Here is a 27,965-nt window from a genome sequence, read left to right on the forward strand (position 1 = left end):
CCTTACGCGTTGGTACATGAGGTTTTCCAGTACCACCTCCATCATCTTAACTCTCGACGTTTCTGAGCCCTCATGTGGCTCTAGGTTCTCCTAGTCGATTTCCTTTTGCTTGAGGTCATCCACAATCAGCAGCTTTGCCCTGCTCGCATGAGCCCTTCTGGCTACTTCAGCCAGTGTGTCAACCATCGCTCTATTACTCTCATCATACTCTTGCCTTGGCCTCGTGCTGTTCTGTGGTGGGTTATACATCACGGCAATTACCACCTTGGGGCCTCCAGACTGAAATGTTCCTGTTATGTACTCTCTTGCTTCTCCTCTGTTACCTCTTTCCAGCTCATCAAAATTCCATTGGTTTTTGATGAGCAGTGCCACTCCTCCACCCCCTCTGTTCCCTCTGTCTTTCCTCAGGATCTGATATCCCATTGGAAAGATGGCATATGTTATCATTCGTGTGAGCTTGGTTTCCGTGAGAGCTACGATGACCGGTGATGCCTCTTTGACTGTTTCGTGCCACTCCTCCCACTTACTCGTTATTCCATCGATGCTGGCGTGCCATACCTTCAGTTTCTTCTCCAACACTGTGTTCTATGGGGTCTGCGGGGGTGGGGAACCTGGAAGTGTGCTGTGGGTCTACAGCATGGGGGGTGGGGGCTGTAAGTGTAGATTGTGGGCCAAAAACCACTAAAGAGCCAAGAGCAGTAATTGTTGCTGTTACTTCCACCGGTGTGTGTGTGTGTGTGTGTGTGTGTGTGTGTGTGTGTGTGTGTGTGTGTGTGTGTGTTGGTGTGTTGAGGTGTTTATTGGAGGGAGGGAGAGGGATAGAGAGTGGGAGGGGGAGACAGTGGCAGAGGGAAAAAGAGATGGGAGGAAGAATAGGGGGGTAAGGGGAAAGAGGGGATAAGGAAGAGAGGGAAATGCAAAGGGGGGAGAGGGGGAGGGCATTTAGGGGGAGGAGAGGAGGGGGGAGAGGAGGGAGAAGAGGAGGAGGAGGAGGAGGTGGAGGAGGAGGAGGAGGAGGAGGAGGAGGAGGAGGAGGAGGTAGAGGAGAAGGAGGAGGAGGAAGAGGAAGAGGAAGAGGAGAGCGAGAAAGCAAGACGGAGAGTGAGAGAGTGGGAGAGTAGTAATTTGTGATGCATGGTGTGTTCGTGTGTGTATGTGTGTGTGTATGTGTACTCACCTAGTTGAGGTTGCAGGGGTCGAGTCCGTGCTCCTGGCCCCGCCTCTTCACTGGTCGCTACTAGGTCACTCTCCCTGAACCGTGAGCTTTATCATATCTCTGCTTAAAGCTATGTATGGATCCTGCCTCCACTACATCGCTTCCCAAACTATTCCACTTCCTGACTACTCTGTGGCTGAAGAAATACTTCCTAACATCCCTGTGATTCATCTGTGTCTTCAACTTCCAACTGTGTCCCCTTGTTACTGTGTCCAATCTCTGGAACATCCTGTCTTTGTCCACCTTGTCAATTCCTCTCAGTATTTTGTATGTCGTTATCATGTCCCCCCTATCTCTCCTGTCCTCCAGTGTCATCAGGTTCATTTCCCTTAACCTCTCCTCGTAGGACATACCTCTTAGCTCTGGGACTAGTCTTGTTGCAAACCTTTGCACTTTCTCTAGTTTCTTTACGTGCTTGGCTAGGTGTGGGTTCCAAACTGGTGCCGCATACTCCAATATGGGCCTAACGTACACGGTGTACAGAGTCCTGAACGATTTCTTATTAAGATGTCGGAATGCTGTTCTGAGGTTTGCTAGGCGCCCATATGCTGCAGCCGTTATTTGGTTGATGTGCGCTTCAGGAGATGTGCCTGGTGTTATACTCACCCCAAGATCTTTTTCCTTGAGTGAGGTTTGTAGTCTCTGGCCCCCTAGACTGTACTCCGTCTGCGGTCTTCTTTGCCCTTCCCCAATCTTCATGTGTGTGTGTGTGTGTGTGTGTGTGTGTGTGTGTGTGTGTGTGTGTGTGTGTGTGTGTAGGTGTGTAGAGGTGTTTGTTGGAGGGAGGGAGGGAGATTGGGAGTGGGAAGGGAAGACAGTGGCAGAAGGGAACAGAGATGGGAGAAGGATAGGGGAGTAAGGGGAGAGAGGGGGAAAGGAAGAGAGGGAAAGCCAAAGGAGAGAGAGAGAGAGAGAGAGAGAGAAGGGGAGAGGGAAAAATAGGGATAAGAGGAGGGGGGGGGAGGAGGAGCAGGAGTTGGAAGAGGAAGAGAGTGAGAGAGTTTTAGAGACAGTAAGAGTGAGAGAGAGTGAGACTGAGTGTGTGTGTGTGTATTATGTGTGTGTATGTGTGTACACATGTGTGTGTTATACATTGTGTGTGTATGTGTAGTATGTGTAAGTGTACATATATGGGGAGGGGGGTTGCGTGAGTGTAGTTCGAGGGTGGCTTCTGTTTATTTAGGCTGCTAATGGTTAGGAGAATTTGTGTGCATGTGCGCATGCATGCTCGTGTGTGTGTGTGTGTGTGTGTGTGTGTGTGTGTGTGTGTGTGTGTGCACTTTGCGTGTACACACTGTCTTTGCATGCCTTAAATTACTCTGTCAGTTTCAGAAACCTTTTTGTCGTGCTTTTTAATTGTCCTCGGTCACTATCTTTTAATACTAACTCCCTATGTTAGCAGCTATGTTAGCATATATGTTTGTTTACTGGCAGATTCGTCTGATCTTAGTGCCTGTGCGAGTGTGTAGGCCTAGCATGTGACGACCCACACTTTCCTACCCAGTTGGGGGTAGCTGGGGGTTTATAACCCCCAGCTACCAGTGATGCAGGATTAAATGCTAAGCACACAACATGCAACTACAAAAAGGTGATTTGTTCGTTACATCTGCCAGAGGTGTCGTCTGGGATCCTGGCTCTGTTGTTGTTGCATGATAATTCTCATTGTGAGGTGTCGTCTGGGTTCCTGGCTCTGTTGTTGTTGCATGATAATTCTCATTGTGGTACCACTCCTGACGCCCTGGTTCCCCTTCAGGTTTTTTTCTTTATATTATATTCACAATAACCGTGCTTCAAATACTGCTCTAGGTTTTCACTATGCTATCAGTTGAACAATTTAAACCCTTTTTTGTACACACTTTAGTCAGGAAAACACCAGAGCCCCAAGAATGTTGGATATTTTCCCTGTGATTTTTTCTTTTCTTTCCCCTCACTTTATAATCATTTTATTATTCATTAATTCATCTATCCTTATCTTTTATCTCTCTGGCTTGGGTCACACTTATTCTGTTTGAATTTGCAGTCATTGGCTTGTGGCAACACCACCTACACCTACACTAGGCCTTCTGCCTCTCTCTCCTGGCACTGATTCCACTTTAAAATTGTTTTGTATAAAACGTAGTCCTTACCTCCCTTTTCTGATTTAGAGTAGCTTGGATTTAACCTCTCGGGTTGTTCACTAACACTGACAGCTTTCGGTGATCCCTGTAATGACCTTGGTGGGCCAAAAATCATTAAAAATTCAGGAGCACTGTATGATGCTGTTATTCCCGCCGATGTGTGTGTGTGTGTGTTGTGTTGGGGTAAAAAAATGTACACACTCAACTATTTATACTCATCCACTTGTTCGTTAGCTCATCTGTGCTTATCTGTTTGGCTGTTAGTTCCTGGCCACGCCTGTTAACCGCATACATTTCTTGCCGCCTTGTGGGCCCTTAAAAACTGTGAATGGTGTTGCTACTGTCTCCATCTCATCTAAGTCATTCCGTTACTTTGCCACCTGAGTTCATCCTAATATTACTGTGATTCATTTTCTGTTTTTACTTTCAGTTGCTTTCTTTGTTCCTTTTAAATAGTGGGTTTCTGTCTACCCTCTCAAGTCTTTTGAGTTTCTTGAACGATGTTTCATATCTTCTCTGGCTGCTCTGACTTCAGTAATCATCGGGTTCAGTTCTTCGAGTTGCTCCTTGTTGTCAGTCAGGAAACACTTGTCATGTTTCCTGGCAAGCTTTTCCTAAGCTAACCTTGTCAGTCCTCTCGGTTCTGGGAACTTTTTTTTTTTTGTATGTGTGTGCTGTACAGAGCGTTGAGTAAAATTTTCTCTTGCCTTCTTCCTGCCGGGTGAGGCGCTGCTGACTCTTGTGTTCCTCTTCCCAACAGAGTGTCCTGCAGCAACAGGAGGTGCGCTTCTCGGCCGACGGGGACCTGTTGTCCAGCCTGCACGAGCAGCACTCTATGGCTGGCCAGGGTTCCATGACCAAGAAGCAAGGAGTCTCCGGGGAGTCTTGCTTCCAGAACAAGACCGCAGAAAAGATACACATCCAGAGGTTCGATAAGGACTTCAGGTGAGTACGCAAAATGTGTTGGTTGGTGCTGGCTGCCTGCTGGTGCTGGCTGCCTGCCTGCTGGTACTGGTTGCCTGCTGGTGTTGGCTGCCTGCTGGAGCTGGTCGCCTGTCTGCTGTTGTTGCTGATACAACCCGCTTGTGTTCCATTGACTTAAAGAGCGCAATAAATTTGCCTTAAGCCAGCAGATATTGGAAATGAGAAGACTAACCTATACCACCAGGCTTATGTTGACGAATAAGGAGGACTTGATGAAGGACGTAACGGTGCCAAAGACTGCAAGCTCAAACAACAACGACATAATCGAGGTTCACACATAAGTTTACACAGATTTGGAACAGCAAAAAACGATCAACCTCGAAGGGGAATTTCAGCCAATTTAACTTCAACCATAATAACATCAGCTGGGATCGAATAAGTTGTGATCTTACTGAATTATGTTAGGAAGATAATACGACTAACTTAGATCCGATCCAGTTCTTCAGGAGAAGCTCACTAACACGAATTAAGCTCTATGGCCCTACGGCATGGGAGAAGACGCAAATTAGAGAGAGACGCTCCCTCTATAGGCGAAGGCGAATGTGTATGGGACATACTGGTCAGATAAATAAAAAAATATCGAGCTCAAATTGTGTCAGAGTCCATGAGAGGCAGAGGATGTAAAGGGCATACTGAAATTTAAATAATTCACAATACTTATTCTCATATGCAAAATCCAGGGCAAAAACATCAAGAATCGGGCCCCTACTTAAAGGGAGATGGAACATACACTACTGATGATTAAGAAGTTTGTTAAATACTGAAGTCATAGTGCGACTCTGAGTCCAGGGAACCATTAATCAGTCTGAGAGTTTACGATGAAACTGAGTTTTTTCATGAGACTGTAAACCCTTTCGACAACTCCGCCACATCTAAACGCATCCTCAGCTCCACTTGACTTCGAAGCCACTGAGAGCATGTCCTTATACTAAGCCCCTGGCCCATACTCTTCGAACTCCATACTCATCAAAACTTGCAAGAAATCACTATCTCCAGGCTCCCCCTCCATCGTCTCCACATTCAGCCTGGACACAGTGTCATTCCAAAGTCATTTAAAACCACCAACATAGCTCCACTCCACAAAGGTGGCACAAAAGCAATCACAGAGAAAAGATACAGATCAGAAATGCTGAGATCAAACATTATCAAGATTTGAAAGGGTCTTAAAAAGTAAGATTTGTCATTTACATGGAATCACAGTTGTGTCACCCAGGGCAGCTTGGGTTTAGAATGGGTGACTCCAGCCTTTCAAAAATTACTTTTCGTTAATCTCAGGATCATTTATCAGAGTTTTCTTGTTTGCCAGAACCAAGTCAAGCAGGTTATTTCCTGGAATATTTATAGACAGTGGTTAGACCCCTACATTACCTATTAAACTGTTTCAGTCAATTTGGGTTAAGTTAAAACCTTCTATTAAAACTATATTTTCGTATATAGATGACTTAGCAATTTCGTCCCTCTGAAATTTAATCGGGTCACTTTCTAGGTTCAAGGGCCTGTAGATCACACCTAATGGAAGCTTTTCATGCCTTTTGAGAACCTCTCATAGTGCATTCCTCTGGCTTCTGGTACTATCCTGCTTCCAAACCTTTAAACACTTACATCGTTTGTGATGGAAAGTTTAATTTTTTTCCTAACATACATGGCAACTCTTCTCCCTTTCCTGTTGACTCTGTCAGTGTACAATAATTTATACCCCAGTATGTGGCATTCAGCAGGAATGTTCTTGTCTTTCAGATTGAGCCAAGTCACGATTTTTGCAATTAATATCTCTATTTCCTCCACATGCAATTAATCTCTGCTTGTCTGTCTTATTTCTTGCGCTCCACTTATTTGTATAGTAGATGCTAAGAAAAAAATTGCCTTGCTTCTCTCCTCTATCTCCTTATTTTAACTAGTAAGTATTTTGTTTGTTTGTTGAACATTTTTCTAATATATCTTGACAATGTTTTGCTTCATCTGTCCCTAGTACCGCAACTCCTTTGTATCCTAAACACTTTAGCAACGGTTCCTTTGACCAAATTATCTAACACTACCAACCTCAACCCAGAAAGATGCACTCCATCCCTTGCATACATATCATGTTTGCCATAGAAATTATCCAGTTGTCAGTGAACAGACTTTCAATTTCCCTGAAGTACTTGTCTAACTAACAGTTTACACCAATTACCCTAGACATCCATGAGCTGCCAACTTGTAGGTAAAATGCAACATGTGATCGAGATCCCTTTCCCTTGACCTGATTAGATCAATACCTGACTTGTGTTTGTTTATCAACTTTTCTGCTTTGCAAAGCATCATTGCCTCCAGTACAGAGGCAGATAATAAGGGTGTCCCCATTAACATAACATGATATTATCTGAACGTCAGCTGCTTCATAACTTGTTACAGAATGTTTGATCCATATATCTATTTTGAGATTCTGACAAAAAGTATTCCTTTCTTTCACATTTTCATTGAAAGTACAATAAAATATAAGCAAAAGATGAGAATAAATTTAAATTGAGTAAAGAAACAAGCAAGGACATCATGTTAATTTTTCTTATATGAATCTGACATTTACAAAAATTGTATATAAATTTTTTATATAAATTGAGGACTAAACTCGCCAAAAGCGGATAAACTATAATTACTTATGAGTAAACAAGTTTTTTGCAGGACCACTGTCAATTAATCAAATTGTTTTATATGCAAGTTCTCTAAATTCTTACATCCAGAGAATTCTATGCATTTATTATAATTCTAAAATCATCTGAACTCGATATATGATTGTTAGGTTCAAAATGAACTCTTGATAGCTGACTGAGGTGGTTTATCCAGAGGGGTGAGGTTCCTATATAATGAACCCCAATTTTCAGAAATATATTTCTGGCATATGTAACTGATAAACTACATTAGAACATAAGATTCTTGAACCTGAAATTACTACCAAGAGTAAGTGGGTTCCCAAAAAATAAATTATGTTTGTAATGGTATAGAATATCTCTTCCTAAAATGTTCTTAATTACTATATGTTAGTGGCGGCAACCTAGATTCAAATAATTTCTTGTGAACTCTTGAGGAAAAGCGCCATGACAGGTGTTTTTCCCAGGGAAGATGGGGCATGATGGAGGTACAGGGTGAGAGTTAGGTGCATTCCGATTTCTCCAAGGGTCACCCCTCAAGGAAGGTTCCTTGATGTTGGTGAGGGGCTCTTGATTTAGGGAATTGGATCTGTGCTCCAGTTCCCCAAATTAAGCCTGAATGCCTTCCACATCCCCCCCCCCAGGCGCTGTATAATCCTCCGGGTTTAGCGCTTCCCCCTTGATTGTAATAATAATAATGTAATAATCTCCAAGGGTCAGTCACCTACTTATGAAGATGGGACCACCACCGTCACCTGGGACTAGCTTCTCTGGAGAGCATGATCAGGGGTAGCTGGCATCAGGATGTAATTATGGTACGGGACTCTCTCCACATTAAACAATAAGGAATGTCGCCTAGGAGGATGGGGAGGGGAGCTTTGGGGATTCAGCCCCCAAAATCCCTTTAGTACCCAAAAACGCCCTAAATAAAAATAGTAATAATAACGCTGGTTCAAAACAATGTCTTGAAGTCTCTCTGGGACCCAGTCTGGTGTCAGAGCATTCAAGTTTGCCTCTGCATCTTCTGGCTATGGGAAAGTTCAGAAGCAGGTCAAAAAATAACTCGAAACACACTTAGAAGTGCCATTCCTCTGCCTCTAACCCAAACCCAAGGGTCCCTAAGAAGCTGCTGTTTAAAACTCAAAGGGATCTGGTTCCCTCGCTTCTGAAGTGACCTCTTCCTCTAAGAGAAGGACATACTACCCCATGCAGGTCCTGACACTTTCCAACTGGTTTGAGGTTTAGGATGATGATTTTTGGGGACAGGATGAATCTGCAGCTTCATGCCAGGCCACGAAAGTAAAATGAGGCGACTCTATTGTTTGTGTTTCTTCAGTGAACTTTATCGAGAAGGTGATTACCTGGACCTCTTTTGGCTTGACATATTAATCTTCTGCAATGAAGCTGTCAGATCATTAGGCTCCATATTGTACACTATTTATGTCCTCTTTTGTGTCAGTTGTGCCGCCTGAGCAGCTAGTTTATCTGGAAATCGATGCTCATCTTGTGAGCGGAAGCGTTAAAAATAGTATTAAGAGGTCAATGACCATTGTTACATCACTAGAAATAAATATTAGTCATTTCTCATTTTACAATCACTTCAATAGTAGTCGTGTATGCAGTACAGTATGGAATATGATTTAAAAAAATTATTACCACTAAAAGTAAAAAAAAAAAAATCGTAGGTCACAGTTGGGTTGCAATCTTTATAAAACTAGTACATTCACCTCTTGTCGTTGTTAAATGTGGATATAACCTGAAGATTTCAAATTTCATTAACAATGAGGCGTTTGTCATATCCTGTAAGGTTTACATGGAGGGGTCTCTGCAAGGTTGAAATGTTTGGATCCTGTCTGTCCACACACTTCGCATTTTATGTCATTGACATCTCCAAACAAACCGTACTGCCAGAGATGTTTATAGCTTAGCCTTAGTCTTGCAGTAACAACATCTCGCAGTCTACTAACCTTGTTACTTTCTCCTTATATATATGTTTGACCTGACATTTCTGTACTGTTCTAGTTTCTTTAAGCTCGTTTACTAATTCCTTTCTGACAGTGTTTCGTAAACTTCTGTCTGAAGAAAAAATTTACTCAACATTTTCTCTATTAATGCTTATTTATCAAATTCATCAACTTTGTCATCTTTTTGGAGGTCTATGTGAAATGGAATCCACAAAAGCTTAATTATCATCCCTTCAAAATTTGTGTCTATCTGTGCTTAGCTTCATATACAAGCATGCTACATTCAGGTCTCAGGCTATTTAGAGCAAGTAATGAGAAAATATAGTCAGATACAGTTAAACTGTGTGTGGTCGTAGTTCCCATAAGCACGAGAGCAACATGTATGACAAACAGCCCAGTTTGTAAGATGGAAGCTCAGTTCTCAATTCTAATACACCTCTGCATTATAGTACCATCAGTCTGATTTATAATAACAGCACTTCCCACCATCCCACTCTCAGTGTTAAAGGGAGCCATCAGCCTAGATAGTCTGCGTGATAGTATTCCTTGATCTAAGGCCGTGTAAGTGTTCCAGAACACTGATTTTAGAAAGTAATCGAAGTTGAGGAATGTGCATGATTAATTTCTTGGGAGAATAGGTGGACATAGTGATATCAGAAACTGTTATCTGCCAGGGGTGCAGAAGGTAGGAAACCAATGTGTATATATACGAGAGAAGGGAGAGGATGGGAGCAAGAGAGGTGGAAGAAGTAATAACAATATAAAGGTAAGGGATAGTGACGCAAGAGTCTCGTATATATATACTGGTTTCCTACTTCGTGTTCCTGTGTCACTAGTTCATGGTCCAAGTCAGACCGAAATGTCGTCGTAAGATTCTTTCTCCTACATGAGGGTTGTTTGTGTGCATTGTTCCAACCACGGTATTATGACTTTTTTATTCTTCACCTTTGCTAAGTATGAATCATTAATATTGAGTGATATGTATTGTTTAATTCTGTAAAGTAATGTGTTTAGAATCATCCTTTCCAATGTTTTACACAGCCAGTCAGCAAGATGGAACGCAACACATTATGTTGATTAGCTTTGGGAAATGGTACAATAATGTTATTGGTCCACAAGGAACGTAACTGACCTATAGCATAACTCATATTGTACAGTTCTAACAATAGATTACCAGGTACACGTCTTAATAATAAAATGTCATAGGTGATACCGTCATCCCCAGGGAGAGTGGCTTTGCCCCTGGTGAAGATAGCATCTAGTTAATATTAAGTATATAGAATATCACACTTATCATGCTGTTTATTTACTATAAATTAGATAAGATTGTATCTATCATTGGACTTCCTACATTCTCCCTTATATATATAATGGTAAACATGTTATAACTAGGAATTTGTGCCCAGTTCCTGATTAGCTTATTAGATTTGTGTATTGGATTTGAGTGAACAATTTACTTACTTCTTTCTTCAGTTATTTTAATAATATCTTTCCACGCTTTGCTCAGGGAAGAGTGTAGACTGAGTCCACTAACATTTCTCCCAGTCACTTTTCCCTTACAGCACCAAGAGAGGCCTGAAATAATCTGAGGGTTTGGGGAGTCCTGAGGCGCTTATAACCTTTCCCAATTTGTCTAGCTGTTGACTTAACTTCTCTCAATTTGAAGTCAAAATATTTACACTGTTCTTATCCTGACTTTTCCTGCCTTACTTTTTTAGTTGATCCTAAATTTAAAGAAAGAAAAAGATATATTGTGGGTAGAAGATTATCATTAAGTTCTTGGACAGTCTCATGTTCATCATTTCTGTTCCAGTTGGAGATATGTTCATTGAACTAAGTCTCTTGCCCTTTGACAAACTATTAACTATCTTTGTTTAATTTTTCGCCAAGTAAGGTGATATTGGTTGTGTATATGATGGCTGTTATGTGTGAATGGTCAGATACCAGATCAACATTGCTAGAATAATGCTTTGTATATAACATATTAAAGCCTATGCAACTATCAGTAGTTCCTCTGTAGATATGAATCGGCTGATATTTACTAGTAATTATCATATCCTTCTAAAAGTGAAATTAGCCATTGGTAATTGTGGTGGGCCCACCCAACTTTGTGTGTCCAACATTTAAGTCGCCAGTTAACATAGCGGGTTCAGTATTAATGAAATTTTATAGATCTGTATAGTGGAGGAGGTTGGTCGGTGCTTGAGCGTTGATCAGCACATTTAATACAGAGTTACCAATATGTATCCTAATGCCATGAAACTGAAATTTATCAAGTTTTACAGAAAGAAGAGGTACATGTGGCAGTGATTCCTTAACATGCGTGACGCACTAAATTATTGTTCTGGGGTTATAACATTTATAACCTGATACAGTACGTGGGAGTCTACCAGTAATGTAAAAGTTTCTCGCAAACAAACATTATTAACGTCCTTGGTTACAGTCTTGTGATGAAGGTCCTTCGGGTTATTGTACTCTTAGTACTGTGTATACCAAAAGAATTGGGGCAAAAGAGCTACTCCAGAATTACATGTACACTTTTCATGTTTCTGCAATCTGGTGTATGGGTATATTTGCCCATGCTACTACCCATCACAGTCAGGCTTACCTTCATGCTGTAACCGTCCAAGAACATGACAGTGTGCTCCTTGTACCGCCTTCCGGACTGGATTTTTGACCACCACCCTTTGTAGAATGTGGGTTACTCTGTGCCGAACATGAAGGGTGTTATTCCGTAGTTATAGCTGATTTCTTTGTAACTTGGTATCCTGAATGATGAGCAGTAGTAAGACTCCTGCAGATGCCCTATCGGGCATAAACATCTCTGTTATAGTTCTGTGTATCTGAACTTCTGATGGGTTGTACTATCGGACTTGCATAGTGATGATCATTTACTCTTCATACCGGGAATGGCGGGAGCCTCCCTTCCAGTTTACCTTGTGCAGTGAAAGTTGGAGGGACAGCTTGACGACTTTCTGATGGTCTGGCAAAGATCTCTTGGGCACTTGGGAATTGATGTGATGTGCGGGAAAGCTTATGACCATTGCGTTTAAGTTGCGATCGGGGCAGCGGAGGTAAGTATTCTTCAGTTTGAGGGCTTGAAGTCCCATCTGCCTGTTACTTGGGGGATCAGGGACTGCGAGAAGCACCACTGGATTTTTCGTGCAGCCTCAGACATTATTCGCTGGAGCGGCTGGATAATAATAATATATACTGGGGTGTTTGATTCATCAAGAGGACATCATGGGTCTGTTATGTGGAAGGGGCTAACTCCTCTCTTTTCACCACAGATATGGAATGAGATTAGAAACGTGAATGGAAAGTTCTTCCCGAGAGCACCTCCCAGCCGTCGCCATTGTGGGCATGTGAACAACCTTTAGGGGTTGCCAACTTGTTTATTGAAGGCTTCTCTTCTGTCTGTTGACGGCTCTTCTGTCTCTATGTCGAGTGCTTCGATGGAGAGTTCCGGATCCGAAGGCTTCACGAAAAGACCCTGTGCACATTATTGAGGATACTGGGCAGTCTTATGATTTGTTTGAGATGTAGAAATTATCAGCTGCCTTGTTGGCGTCGCCCTTTAGTGCTCTAGAAAAAGATGGGGTGAATTATGGCATGTTATGGTATCTCTCTCCCTCCGTTTTTATTGGGTATGTCTTAATTGTATGTGAACAAATGGAGTGATTTTCCCACTGTTGGCAGTAGCTTGTGGTTCTGACTATTTCCAAGTCATTCCTGGACTCTAGGAAAGCTAAACTACATTCACATATCTCTTACGAGCTGCATCTTCACGTTGTATAGGATGCTGAGTGCTCATCTGGTCTGGGGTACATGGAGACAAATTACTGTATCTTTGTTGCAGTTTGGTTTCAGTAAGTTCTGGTCTACTACGAACCGGTCATCTATCTGGAGACAGTCCGTGGCACACCGTGGAGTAATGGCGTTCTTTGTTGTCTCCATACTTTGAAACTGCAGGACCGACTGCTCATGTAACTTCTGAGTAACCGGTTGTTCAAGATGAGGGTTGGTTCCTGCTACTCATGAAAACTCATGCCGGAGGAGGACGCCCTTAGGGTAGCATTTTAAGCATGACATATGTTGTAGTAGGCATGAATGGTGTGGTCATTGCTGTCTCTGACAATGTCAGGGCTTCGTAAGTGAATAATCTTGCAGTGTACTGATAGGTGTCTACTTCCGAGATCACCTGTCAACATCACAGAGTGGGCTGTTTCTAACAGCTACCTGCTTTCCACCCCAGAAGATGGGGCTATTCCTTTAACCTGGCTCCATGGTTAACATTAATTAGCAGAGATTAGAAAGTGATTCGAGCCGCGTGTTACCCAGCTTAGAAGATGAATGGCAACGGCTATTGCTGAATTTAAACATGGGGAGGACAGACAGGACGGTCTTGAACTCTGAGTCAAGACAGTATGGATCAACACCTATAAACTACACCATTCTTAATCAATAAAGTAACTGGCGCCACACTAGCAGAGCAGAGGCGCCCTAGAACCTATCCATCTATCGATGTAGGCCCCGTCACTTAGGGTCAAAACCAGTGACGTGAGATATTTTCGTAATTTGTTAAACACTTTTAAAGTGGCTACCACACATATAGGTTCAACAATTTTTTCAGGGATTTGATCGAGGCAGTTTTAAGTGGGGTGAAAACCCCCACTATAGTCCAGTGGTCGTATTGTTTGGAACCTGAGGTATATTTTGAATTATTACCATCACTTTTAGGTTGCAGGTTGTAATTCAACATGGAGACTGCAAGTCATATCGAGGCGGCTGTAAGGTTTGCCTCTGGGCCGCAGTCTTAGTGAGAAGCTTGCCAGGGATTAGTCAGCCAGGAAAACCTTAACTTGGGACAATATTCGTGACTCGGGAAATCGTAATAACACAATTGCGAACAAACCACGGCACGGGTGGGGCTCGAACTCACCGCAAGTGAGTGAATCACTTGCCGTGAGTTCGATACCCAACGGTGCCTTGGTTTAACAGTCTTCGTGTTTCAAATAAGTATGTTCCATGCTTGTGACGTTAGTCCTGTTGGTCCTTCATTATTATTTTTCCCAGTAGAAGAATGCAAGAGGAACTATGTGAGGGGTAAAACTATGAACTGTATTTGAGAAGACAGTAAACACCTCGTATCAAAGAAACCTTCACACTTATCCACGCTGGTCCTGGCCGTCAACATGTAATGGGTTATGTAGGTACTGTACACTCACTTAACACGGTTAAAGAGTACTCACGTACGGCCAGTAGAGCTGCAGAATTATAGGAAGAGCCAAAAAGCAGCTCAGAATGGATGGTGAACCAGATGTAGGATACGCCGGTAAGCACCATCCTCTTGACGAAGAGTGTCTGACCTGGATAGTCCTATTCACCAATGTGACTGTTGTGTCAGGCTGCGACAACGACACTGTTTATACGCTGTCTACAAGTGACCTGGCAATGGTATGATGTAAAATGACACGATTTTGCTAAGATTATTCATGGTGCAGGGGTCCTTCATGGTGCAGGGGTCCTTCATGGTGCAGGGGTCCTTCATGGTGCAGGGGTCCTTCATGGTGCAGGGGTCCTTCATGGTGCAGGGGTCCTTCATGGTGCAGGGGTCCTTCATGATGCAGGGGTCCTTCATGGTGCAGGGGTCCTTCATGGTGCAGGGGTCCTTCATGGTGCAGGGGTCCTTCATGGTGCAGAGGTCCTTCATGGTGCAGGGGTCCTTCATGACGCAGGGGTCCTTCATGATCCAGGGGTCCTTCATGATACAGTGGTCCTTCATGGTGCAGGGGTCCTTCGTGGTGCAGGGGTCCTTCATGATGCAGGGGTCCTTCATGGTGCAGGGGTCCTTCATGGCGCAGGGGTCCTTCATGATTCAGGGGTCCTTCATGGTGCAGGGGTCCTTCATGATGCAGGGGTCCTTCATGGTGCAGGGGTCCTTCATGGTGCAGGGGTCCTTCATGGTGCAGGGGTCCTTCATGGTGCAGGGGTCCTTCATGGTGCAGGGGTCCTTCATGATGCAGGGGTCCTTCATGGTGCAGGGATCCTTCATGGTGCAGGGGTCCTTCATGGTGCAGGGATCCTTCATGGTGCAGGGGTCCTTCATGGTGCAGGGGTCCTTCATGGTGCAGGGGTCCTTCATGATGCAGGAGTCCTTCACGATGCAGGGGTCCTTCACGGTGCAGAGGTCTTTCATGGTGCAGGGTTCCTTCATGGTGCAGGGGTTCTTCATGGTGCAGGGGTCCTTCACGGTGCAGAGGTCTTTCATGGTGCAGGGGTCCTTCATGGTGCAGGGGTCCTTCATTGTGCAGGGTTCCTTCATGGTGCAGGGGTCCTTCATGGTGCAGGGGTCCTTCATGGTGCAGGGGTCCTTCATGGTGCAGGGGTCCTTCATGGTGCAGGGGTCCTTCATGGTGCAGGGATCCTTTATGGTGCAGGGGTCCTTCATGGTGCAGGGATCCTTCATGGTGCAGGGGTCCTTCATGGTGCAGGGGTCCTTCATGGTGCAGGGGTCCTTCATGATGCAGGAGTCCTTCACGATGCAGGGGTCCTTCACGGTGCAGAGGTCTTTCATGGTGCAGGGTTCCTTCATGGTGCAGGGGTTCTTCATGGTGCAGGGGTCCTTCACGGTGCAGAGGTCATTCATGGTGCAGGGGTCCTTCATGGTGCAGGGGTCCTTCATTGTGCAGGGTTCCTTCATGGTGCAGGGGTCCTTCATGATGCAGGGGTCCTTCATGATGCAGGTGTCCTTCATGATACAGGGGTCCTTCATGATGCAGGGGTCCTTCATGGTGCAGGGGTCCTTCATTGTGCAGGGGTCCTTCATGGTGGGGTCCTTCATGATACAGGGGTCCTTCATGGTGCAGGGGTACTTCATGATGCAGGGGTCCTTCATGATACAAGGGTCCTTCATGGTACAGGGGTCCTTCATGGTGCAAGGGACCTTCATGGTGCAGGGGTCCTTCATGATGCAGGGGTCCTTCATGACGCAGGGGTTCTTCATGGTACAGGGGTCCTTCATGGTGCAGGGGTCCTTCATGATACAGGGGTCCTTCATGATACAGGGGTCCTTCATGATGCAGGAGTCCTTCATGGTGCAAGGGATCTTCATGGTGCACGGGTCCTTCATGATGCAGGGATCCTTCATGACGCAGGGGTCCTTCATGATACAGGGGTTCTTCATGGTACAGGGGTCCTTCATGGTGCAGGGGTCCTTCATGATACAGGGGTCCTTCGTGGTGCAGGAGTTCTTCATGATACAGGGGTCCTTAATGGTGCAGGGGTCCTTCATGATGCAGGGGTCTTTCATGATGCAGGGGTCCTTCATGATGCAGGGGTGCTTCATGATGGAGGGGTCCTTCATGATGCAGGGGTCTTTCATGATGCAGGGGTCCTTCATGATGCAGGGGTCCTTCATGATGCATAGGTCCTTCATGGCGCAGGGGTCCTTCATGGTGCAGGGGTCCTTCATGATGCAGGGGACCTTCATGGTGCAGGGGTCCTTCTATCATGTGGGAGTTCGACACGTGGATTAGGTAACGAAATACTCACGTAGGCTGGTAGTACATATAATTACAGATAATGTGGAGTGCGCCCTTACAGCCGTACCTATCTCTCTGCTCTCTTAACACTGACTGACTGGCCGCCCACAGTACCCATATGTGAGGGGGTCTTTGAATAATGCCAGGTCAGCGCAATATGAGTTCAGACAGTGACTCAGGCAGAGACGGTTGGTCGTTGAGTCAACGGTACACTGGTTACTGGTAACTGGTTACTACTACTGAGACTTCATGGTGCGGGGGTCCTTCATGATGCAGGGGTCCTTCATGATGCAGGGGTCCTTCATGATGCAGGGGACCTTCATGGTGCAGGGGTCCTTCATGGTGCGGGGGTCCTTGATGCAGGGGTCCTTCATGGTGCAGGGGTCCTTCATGATGCAGGGGTCCTTCATGATGCAGGGGTCCTTCATGATGCAGGGGTCCTTCATGGTGCAGGGGTCCTTCATGGTGCAGGGGTCCTTCATGATGCAGGGGTCCTTCATGGTGCAGGGGTCCTTCATGATGCAGGGGTCCTTCATGATGCAGGGGTCCTTCATGGTGCAGATGTCCTTCATGGTGCAGGGGTCCTTCACGGTGCAGAGGTCTTTCATGGTGCAGGGGTCCTTCATGGTGCAGGGGTCCTTGATGGTTCGGGGGTCCTTCACGGTGCGGGGGTCCTTCATTATGCAGGGGTCCTTCATGGTGCAGGGGTCCTTCATAGTGCAGGGGTCCTTCATGATGCAGGGGTCCTTCACGGTGCGGGGGTCCTTCATGATGCAGGGGTCCTTCATGGTGCAGGGGTCCTTCATGGTGAGGGGGTCCTTCACTATGCAGGGGTCCTTCACGGTGCGCGGGTCCTTCATGGTTCAGGGGTCCTTCATGGTGCAGGAGTCCTTCATGGTGCAGGGGTCCTTCATGGTGCGGGGGTCCTTCACGATGCAGGGGTCCTTCAGGGTGCGGGGGTCCTTCATGGTTCAGGGGTCCTTCATGGTGCAGGGGACCTTCATGGTGCAGGGGCCCTTCATGGTGCGGGGGTCCTTCACGATGCAGGGGTCCTTCACGGTGCGGGGGTCCTTCATGGTGCAGGGGATCTTCATGGTGCAGGGGATCTTCATGATGTAGGGGTCCTTCATGGTGCAGGGGTCCTTCATGGTGCAGGCGTCCTTCATGGTGCAGGGGGCCTTCATGGTGCAGGGTTTCTTCATGGTGCAGGGTTCCTTCATGGTGCTGGGGTCTTTCATGATGCAGGGGTCCTTCATGATGCAGGGGTCCTTCATGATGCAGGGGTCCTTCATGGTGCAGGGTTCCTTCACGGTGCAGGGGTCCTTCACGGTGCAGAGGTCCTTCATGGTGCAGGGGTCCTTCATGGTGCAGGGGTCCTTCACGGTGCAGAGGTCTTTCATGGTGCAGGGGTCCTTCATGATGCAGGGGTCCTTCACGGTGCAGAGGTCTTTCATGGTGCAGGGTTCCTTCATGGTGCAGGGGTCCTTCATTGTGCAGGGGTCCTTCACGGTGCAGAGGTCTTTCATGGTGCAGGAGTCCTTCATGATGCAGGAGTCCTTCATGGTGCAGGGGTCCTTCACGGTGCAGAGGTCTTTCATGGTGCAGGGATCCTTCATGATGCAGGGGTCCTTCATGAAGCAGGGGTCCTTCATGGTGCAGGGATCATTCCTGATGTAGGAGTCCTTCATAACTCAGGGGTCCTTTATAGTGGAGGGGTTGCTCATAGCTCAGGGTCCGTTATAGAGGAGGGGTCTTTCATAGCCTAGGGGACCATCATAGCACAGGGGTCTTTAATAGCACAAGGCTGCTTCTTAGCGCAGCGGCATGTCATAGCCTAGGGAAGCCACCCAACATTATCTGCATCCACTTCAGATTTGCGAATTTGTGACTTAAAATACCTTGTCAACAGGCTTTTTCTTTTTTACACTCAAGGAGTCAGTTTTCCGGCTCCTCCCTGCATACGTTGTGTGACACTGGTCTCCCCAGCACAGGTTGTGTGTCACTTGTCTCCCCAGCACAGGTTGTGTCACTGGTATCCCCAGCACAGGTTGTGTGTCACTGGTCTCTCCAGCACAGGTTGTGTGTCACTGGTCTCTCCAGCACAGGTTGTGTGTCACTGGTCTCCCAAGCACAGGTTGTGTGACACTGGTCTCTCCAGCACAGGTTGTGTGTCACTGGTCACCCCAGCACAGGTTGTGTGTCACTGGTCTCCCCAGCACAGGTTGTGTGTCACTGGTCTCCCCAGCACAGGTTGTGTGTCACTGGTCTCCCCAGCACAGATTGTGTGTCACTGGTCTCCCCAGCACAGTTTGTGTGACACTGGTTTCCCCAGCACAGGTTGTGTGTCACTGGTCTCCCCAGCACAGGTTGTGTGTCACTGGTCTCCCCAGCACAGGCTGTGTGTCACTGGTCTCCCCAGCACAGGTTGTGTGTCACTGGTATTCCCAGCACAGGTTGTGTGAGACTGGTCTCCCCAGCACAGGTTGTGTGACACTGGTCTCCCCAGCACACGATGCGTGACACTGGTTTCCCCAGCACACGATGCGTGACACTGGTCTCCCCAGCACACGATGCGTGACACTGGTCTCCCCAGCACAGGTTGTGCAACACTGGTCTCCCCAGCACACGATGCGTGACACTGGTCTCCCCAGCACAGGTTGTGTGACACTGGTCTCCCCAGCACACGATGCGTGACATTGGTCTCCCCAGCACACGATGCGTGACACTGGTCTCCCCAGCACACGATGCGTGACACTGGTCTCCCCAGCACACGATGCGTGACACTGGTCTCCCCAGCACACGATGCGTGACACTGGTCTCCCCAGCACACGATGCGTGACACTGGTCTCCCCAGCACACGATGCGTAACATTGGTCTCCCCAGCACACGATGCGTGACACTGGTCTCCCCAGCACACGATGCGTGACACTGGTCTCCCCAGCACACGATGCGTGACACTGATCTCCCCAGCACACGATGCGTGACACTGGTCTCCCCAGCACAGGTTATGTGACACTGGTCTCCCCAGCACAGGTTGTGCAACACTGGTCTCCCCAGCACAGGTTGTGTGTCACTGGTCTCCCCAGCACAGGTTGTGTGTCACTGGTCTCTCCAGCACAGGTTGTGTAACACTGGTCCCCCAGCACAGGTTGTGTGTCACTGGTCTCCCCAGCACAGGTTGTGTGTCACTGGTCTCCCCAGCACAGGTTGTGTGTCACTGGTCTCCCCAGCACAGGTTGTGCAACACTGGTCTCCCCAGCACAGGTTGTGCAACACTGGTCCCCCAGCACAGGTTGTGTGTCACTGGTCTCAACAGCACAGGTTGTGTAACACTGGTCCCCCAGCACAGGTTGTGCAACACTGGTCTCCCCAGCACAGGTTGTGTAACACTGGTCCCCAGCACAGGTTGTGTGACACTGGTCTCCCCAGCACAGGTTGTGCAACACTGGTCTCCCCAGCACAGGTTGTGTGTCACTGGTCTTCCCAGCACAGGTTGTGCAACACTGGTCTCCCCAGCACAGGTTGTGTGTCACTGGTCTTCCCAGCACAGGTTGTGTGTCACTGGTCTCCCCAGCACAGGTTGTGTGTCACTGGTCTTCCCAGCACAGGTTGTGTGTCACTGGTCTTCCCAGCACAGGTTGTGCAACACTGGTCTCCCCAGCACAGGTTGTGTGTCACTGGTCTTCCCAGCACAGGTTGTGTAACACTGGTCCCCCCAGCACAGGTTGTGTGACACTGGTCTTCCCAGCACAGGTTGTGTGACACTGGTCTCCCCAGCACAGGTTGTGTAACACTGGTCTCCCCAGCACAGGTTGTGTGTCACTGGTCTCCCCAGCACAGGTTGTGTGTCACTGGTCTCCCTAGCACAGGTTGTGTAACACTGGTCCCCCCAGCACAGGTTGTGTGACACTGGTCTCCCCAGCACAGGTTGTGCAACACTGGTCCCCCCAGCACAGGTTGTGTGACACTGGTCTCCCCAGCACAGGTTGTGTGACACTGGTCTCCCCAGCACAGGCTGTGCGACACTGGTCTCCCCAGCACAGGCTGTGCGACACTGGTCTCCCCAGCACAGGTTGTGTGACACTGGTCTCCCCAGCACAGGTTGTGCAACACTGGTCTCCCCAGCACAGGTTGTGTGACAGTGGTCTCCCCAGCACAGGTTGTGCAACACTGGTCCCCCCAGCACAGGTTGTGTGACACTGGTCTCCCCAGCACAGGTTGTGTGTCACTGGTCTCCCCAGCACAGGTTGTGTGACACTGCTTTCGAAACATTGTCTGTGTTACACTGTTTCCTCCGGCACAGGCTGCGTGTCACTGCGCACTCCTAAACCTGAACTGTGTAACACTGACCCTTCCCAACATGGGTTAAGGCACTGAGCCCCTCTCCCAACACGGGTTCTGTGGCACTGCACCCATAGTATGCTTACCGCACCTGTTTTGTCCTCTGCTTACCTGAAGATTAGTCAGAAACACGACTTAGTGATCACATAAGATTCTTTCTTACAAAAGGGCGCGAAGGCTGACGTACCTAGTCGAACAGCCAGGAGAGACGGTACGGAGTGCAGCCTCAGATGATAGTGGCAGAGAGGCGGAGCCAGCGGGGGAGACAGTGTATATATCAGAACCAGACAAACACAGTTGTCACATCCAGAGTCCCCCGGATCCCAGGTAAGAGCGATCAGATACTTGTACCGGGATCGGTTCTTTGCTATTGAAACAGTTATGTGAAAGCTGTTTGTGTGTGTATGTGTGTCTGCTGCTTGGGATTTTGTCATTAATGGGATAATTTATTCGTTTGTTTTATGTCAACCTTCACCAAATTGTTGGTGAAGAATTTTCACGAATGGTTGTCCAGGACAACAAGAGAACACTAAATAGTGTGTTGCGGCAAATTTGAGGAATTAGCAGCAATATGTACCAAATATATCTAACCTCAATAATCTTAACGTAAATTAACCTAACTAACTTCAGCTTATCTGGTGTTCTCGATAGGAATGACTCGGCGCTGTTGTCCTCCACTTCCTCTATGGAAAAATATACTTTCCCTGGATTTCCAGGTCACAGCTTTCGTCTGTATTTTTTTTCGCAATTTGTGCTTCATATTAGATAAGTTAAATTCAAATTTCAAGAGGATGCAGTACCTGAATACACGCCCTTGCTTTGTAAATAGGTTGAAATCTGTCTGTTTTCTAGTGGCATAGGAAGGTACTGTTGGCTCAGGGACAGAGGAGGAAGAGAATGAGTACACATAGCGGAGGCAGGAAGATATACACGATACCATGGCAGAAATAGCTTAATGCCCACCCAGAGAGATGGAACCAGAGTTGGATAGACCCGCATGGAACCAATGGAGTAGCTTTTCCTTTTTCCCTCCATCCATGACAAGAATCAAAGAAGAACCTACAGAGATACCTGCACAATTACAAATACAAACGCATACAGACTGAAACACATATACACCAACAAATCTGTATATACACAGACTTATAGATACAGACCTACACACACAGACCTACACACATAGACCCGCACACACAGACCTACACACACACAGTTCTACAAACAGACCTAATATGCATATACCTACACTCATAGACCTACACCCTATCCCCGTCATTCCCTACTACCACTAAAGACAACACACCACCATGATCACTCTTAGTCCTTAAGCCCCTACAACCACACACACTCATGACGTTCATTGCCATCTACTCATCCACACATCATCCTGTAATACCCCACATCATCCGATTACACCCAATATCCTATTGCACCCACCATCATTCAGTCACACCCCGCTTGCGCAAATACTCCCAACAACGTGAGGTATATACGCCCCATCTAAACCTTCATTCATCCCTTAAATCGATTGAATATCAAAATGGTATACAATACCGACAGGTTGGTAGGTAAGACACACAGGTAACAGTTAGGCAACTTTATTGCCTAACTGTTGCCTATGTGTCTTACCTACCATCCCTTAGATATGATAAATTATACACATGTGCAACACTTGGGAATCTTTATTGTGGAAACGTTTCGCCACACAGTGGCTTCATCAGTCCAATTCATTGAAGAAAAGTGGAGATAATAAGGAGATTAATGTAATCAGTACCTCAGCCTGGAGTCGATATAATCAGTCCATCAGTCGTGTCCAGGCTGAGGGACTGATGACCTCAATCTACTTCTGATCTTCGATTTTCTTCTTTGTATTGAATTAATGAAGCCACTGTTTGGGAAAACGTTTCCACAGTAAAGATTCTCACTTGCACAGGTGTCTAATTCATTAATTTGATGGTTCTCTGAACCATTTATCTACAGTTTTAGATATGCCGTTCCTTAACCATCCCGGGAGAGGAGTTGGCTCCTGGTTCAGCTTGCGCCCCTGAGACACTGGTAAATGCTTGTACCTGTTCTCCTTCTTATTTGTAAGTTTATTCAGGTACAAGTGCATTAGTGCAAATCATATTACTCCCGATCCTGTGAATGTAAGGACATGTAAGAGAGTAGAGACACGGAGATTTGAGACAATAAAAATCAGCAGTATCCAGTCCTCAAGAGTATACAAAAGCACCGATAAAAGAACGCGTAGAAACACAAGAACACGAGGAAATACGAGAGAAACACACGAATACGAAAGAAACACAAGAACACGGATAAATATTAGAGGGATACACATCCTGAAGGAAGGAACACAAAGACAGGGTAAAAGAAATGCAAAACATCTGATCATGGGAGATTATATTTGCAAGAAAAGTAACTGGGAGGTTAGTGAGTGGTACTGGAGGCGGTACTGGGGAACTTGTTAGATAGTACGAGGATATGAAGAGAGAATGAACCAGCTATATACACTGTGTCGCTTGCCACAGTTTTCCTGTACACGTCGTGTATTATACAGGAAGTACCAGGAACTATTCATGGCGTATTTTTGATAATATAATTGGCACTGCATTGTAATTAGTATAAGTGTATCACACAAATGGGGATCAATAATGCATATATGGAAAACACAAATTCTTTGCATATTGTGAACTTTAAACAAACAGCTTGAACTAAATCATCTGTATTACGTACTCCTTCAGTTATTTTATTTTATGGAATAAGCTTTAAAAAATCTTGTTCCAGTTCATAAGCTGTTTGGTCATTAAACTGGATTGTTTCTCTGAGTCTTGCGTAGCTGTTAGTGCTACCAGTAGTTCTGTTATGTGTTTCTCTGAGTCTTGCGTATCTGTTAGTGCTACCAGTAGTTCTGTTATGTGTTTCTCTGAGTCTTGCGTAGCTGTTAGTGCTACCAGTAGTTCTGTTATGTGTTTCTCTGAGTCTTGCGTAGCTGTTAGTGCTACCAGTAGTTCTGTTATGTGTTTCTCTGAGTCTTGCGTAGCTGTTAGTGCTACCAGTAGTTCTGTTATGTGTTTCTCTGAGTCTTGCGTATCTGTTAGTGCTACCAGTAGTTCTGTTATGTGTTTCTCTGAGTCTTGCGTAGCTGTTAGTGCTACCAGTAGTTCTGTTATGTGTTTCTCTGAGTCTTGCGTATCTGTTAGTGCTACCAGTAGTTCTGTTATGTGTTTCTCTGAGTCTTGCGTATCTGTTAGTGCTGCCAGTAGTTCTGTTATGTGTTTCTCTGAGTCTTGCGTATCTGTTAGTGCTACCAGTAGTTCTGTTATGTGTTTCTCTGAGTCTTGCGTAGCTGTTAGTGCTACCAGTAGTTCTGTTATGTGTTTCTCTGAGTCTTGCGTATCTGTTAGTGCTACCAGTAGTTCTGTTATGTGTTTCTCTGAGTCTTGCGTAGCTGTTAGTGCTACCAGTAGTTCTGTTATGTGTTTCTCTGAGTCTTGCGTATCTGTTAGTGCTACCAGTAGTTCTGTTATGTGTTTCTCTGAGTCTTGCGTATCTGTTAGTGCTACCAGTAGTTCTGTTATGTGTTTCTCTGAGTCATGCGTAGCTGTTAGTGCTACCAGTAGTTCTGTTATGTGTTTCTCTGAGTCTTGCGTATCTGTTAGTGCTACCAGTAGTTCTGTTATGTGTTTCTCTGAGTCTTGCGTAGCTGTTAGTGCTACCAGTAGTTCTGTTATGTGTTTCTCTGAGTCTTGCGTAGCTGTTAGTGCTGCCAGTAGTTCTGTTATGTGTTTCTCTGAGTCTTGCGTATCTGTTAGTGCTACCAGTAGTTCTGTTATGTGTTTCTCTGAGTCTTGCGTATCTGTTAGTTCTACCAGTAGTTCTGTTATGTGTTTCTCTGAGTCTTGCGTAGCTGTTAGTGCTACCAGTAGTTCTGTTATGTGTTTCTCTGAGTCTTGCGTATCTGTTAGTGCTGCCAGTAGTTCTGTTATGTGTTTCTCTGAGTCTTGCGTAGCTGTTAGTGCTGCCAGTAGTTCTGTTATGTGTTTCTCTGAGTCTTGCGTAGCTGTTAGTGCTGCCAGTAGTTCTGTTATGTGTTTCTCTGAGTCTTGCGTATCTGTTAGTGATCCCAGCAGTCCTGTTGCATGCTTTACCTTCGCCTTACGTAATTCTTAGTGATACCAGCAGTCCTGTTGTGTGATTTACCTGAGTTTTGCATAGCTGTTAGGCCTGGTCTCAGACTGGGCCGCGGAGGCATTGACCCCCGATACCCTCTCCAGCCATACCAGAGTCCTGCTGTGTATTAGTCTTACGTAGCTGTTAGTGCTACCAGTAACCCTGTTATGCTTGTTTCCCTTAGTCTTGCGTAGCTGTTAGTGCTACCAGCTGTCCTATTGTGAGGCTTACCTAAGTCTTACATAGCAGTTAGTGCTACCAGCAGCCCTGTTGTGTTTGAGTCTTCTGTAGCTGAGTGCACAGGCTGAGTGCACAGGTTGAGTGCACAGGCTGAGTATTCAAGGAAGCTGAGAGCTCAGACTGAGTCCCAGGTATTCACACTTGTGCAAGTAAACTGACTTCATTATTTATTACTTAAGAAAATGCCATTTAAATGCGAGTCTACATCAAACTGTGCACAAATATCCGCACAGTGTGTGTGTGTAGTCATTTAGCCAGAAAATTTGTTATAAAAATAATTGACTTTAAGTTCAGTTAAAGTAATCATTGTACATCTAGAGAAAATTACTTTAGCCGCGGAATGCCCAACTAGTCACTTGAAGCATTTATTAATAATAACAACAGTAATAACAATAATAATAATCTTTATTTCTGCAAGTATTTGTACGATGCAGCGTTACCTGCACACGTCTCCTGAGGGTTATAAATTCAGAGTCAATTAACATAAGATACAACACTCTGTTTTCTAAGGAACAGGTCCAGACTGTAAATCTATGAGAGGGAGACTTGAAAGCTCTTCTTGTGCCTCCAGGGGAGAGACCTGAGAGGTTCCTCCAGGGCATAGATTGATCTGATAGTCTTCTTGCTTCTCCAGGGCAAAGAGAAACCTTGGAGTCTCCTTGCGCCTCCAGGGCACAGAGACCTGGTAATCTTCTTGAACCTCCAGGATAGTGACCTGGGAGAAGCCTCGTTCCTCCAGGACAAAAACCTGAGAGAAGCCTCGCGCCTCCAGGACAAAGACCTAGACGCCTTGCGCCTCCAGGACATTGACCTGGGAGAAGCATTCTTGCGCCTCCTGGAGTGTGACCTGGAAGTCTTGCGCCTCCAGAACAGAGAGAAATATGAATCTTTTTTTGTACCTCCAGGACAGTGACCTGGAAGAAGCCTTCATGCCCCCTCTGGCCCCAACCACCGTCAACTAGCCCAGTGTTTACTGTCTTCTTTTGGAATTAAAGTACTCATGATTGTTCAGATGATACACGGCCTTAAAAACAAAAAAATCACAATACCGTGACTGTCTGGCCTAATGGCCAACAGACGTCAGTCAACACTGCAGAAACTAGATGAGTTGCAAGGCAAGCTTTCATTGGCATTTTTTACCTCTGTTGTGTGTGAAGTTAAACTCTACACGGGAGTATTTATATATGTGCACGGATTTAGCATCATTTGCTGGTTCAACCGGTGTTTTCTCTTCATCGACCTGGTAGCTGTATTTATATGGACAAGGTTCATCCTAAAACATTGGATCATGTTTGAGGTTCGTGATACAGTAGATTGCAATTTGAGGTTCATGAGACAGGGGTTTCAAGAGTGAGGTTGATGTATATAAAACCAAGATGGTAGTGGAGAGAGGTGGTTCATACAGTGACTGGCGTGTGTCAGGTGGTTCATACAGTGACTGGCTTGTGTCAGGTCGTTCATACAGTGACTGGCTTGTGTCAGGTCGTTCATACAGTGACTGGCTTGTGTCAGGTCGTTCATACAGTGACTGGCTTGTGTCAGGTCGTTCATACAGTGACTGGCTTGTGTCAGGTGGTTCATACAGTGCCTGGCTTGTGTCAGGTGGTTCATACAGTGACTGACTTGTGTCAGATGGTTCATACAATGACTGGCTTGTGTCAGGCGGTTCACACAGTGGCTGGCTTGTGTCAGGTGGTTCACACAGTGACTGGCTTGTGTCAAGTGGTTCACACAGTGACTGGCTTGTGTCAAGTGGTTCACACAGTGACTGGCTTGTGTCAGGTGGTTCATACAGTGACTGGCTTTTGTCAAGTGGTTCATACAGTGGCTGGCTTGTGTCAGGTGGTTCATACAGTGACTGGCTTGTGTCAGGTGGTTCACACAGTGACTGGCTTTTGTCAAGTGGTTCATACAGTGACTAGCGCATGTCAGGTGGTTCACACAGTGACTGGTGCATGTCAGGTGGTTCACACAGTGACTGGCGCATGTAGGGTGGTTCACACATGTACTGGTTTGTGTCAGGTGGTTCACACAGTGACTGGCTTTTGTCAAGTGGTTCACACAGTGACTGGCGCCTGTCAGGTGGTTCACACAGTGACTGGCGCGTGTCAAGTGGCTCACACAGTGTCTGGCACGTGTCAGGTGGTTCACACAGTGTCTGGCACGTGTCAGGTGGTTCACACAGTGACTGGCACATGTCAGGTGCTATATCAAGGAAACTCATAGACCGATCCCAATGAAACTGACATTAGTTATCCTACAATACAAGAATATTTTAAATATACGTTACCTTCATGCTGGTAATGTGTTCTTGATCTATGGAATTTAATTAAGTTCCCCCTTTCATTTCTTCCTCCTCCATGAATTAAAGCTGATTGCTTCCTATTCTGGAGTTACTGTGTGTTACAGGTTTACCTGGAGTTTACCTGGAAAGAGTTCCGGGGGTCAACGCCCCCGCGGCCCGGTCTGTGACCAGGCCGCGGGGGCCTGGTCACAGTGCCTACAGCATGGGATGACTTAATTACCCTCACAAGGCTTAATTTATAATTTTAAACAGTCACAGCTATCTGACTTACCCAGTCCTTTCGTAGTCTGAAAAAAATGGTAACTTGTTAAAGATTCTCTTTAAAACTGGGGAAGAGGTTGATATAAACTTCTGAAATTATAAGTTTAAAAAAAAAAAAAAATATGTCCAATCTGCATTTGAGTCAAACTTAAGGTTTGCTCGTCCAGGGTGTTGTTATGAGTCTTGTGTAGTTAATGAG

At 46.0% G+C, this 27,965-nt stretch overlaps 1 protein-coding gene across 2 annotated transcripts in view; it reads left to right on the forward strand.

Annotated features, from left to right (window-relative positions):
- The window catches only part of LOC128688561 (Protein kinase, cGMP-dependent at 21D), an 885,484-nt gene that overhangs the window by 696,899 nt on the left and 160,620 nt on the right, over positions 1 to 27,965 (forward strand). The window contains exons 3-4 of one of the 2 annotated variants that reach the window (XM_053776430.2): positions 4,094 to 4,278; positions 20,959 to 21,117. In XM_053776430.2, coding sequence (XP_053632405.2) covers positions 4,094 to 4,278; positions 20,959 to 21,117 — 344 coding nt within the window. The remainder of the gene's footprint in view (positions 1 to 4,093; positions 4,279 to 20,958; positions 21,118 to 27,965) is intronic. The other variant, XM_053776431.2, reaches the window with a different exon arrangement.

This window comes from Cherax quadricarinatus, chromosome 13, assembly GCF_038502225.1.
Source record: "Cherax quadricarinatus isolate ZL_2023a chromosome 13, ASM3850222v1, whole genome shotgun sequence".
Lineage (NCBI taxonomy): Eukaryota > Metazoa > Arthropoda > Malacostraca > Decapoda > Parastacidae > Cherax > Cherax quadricarinatus.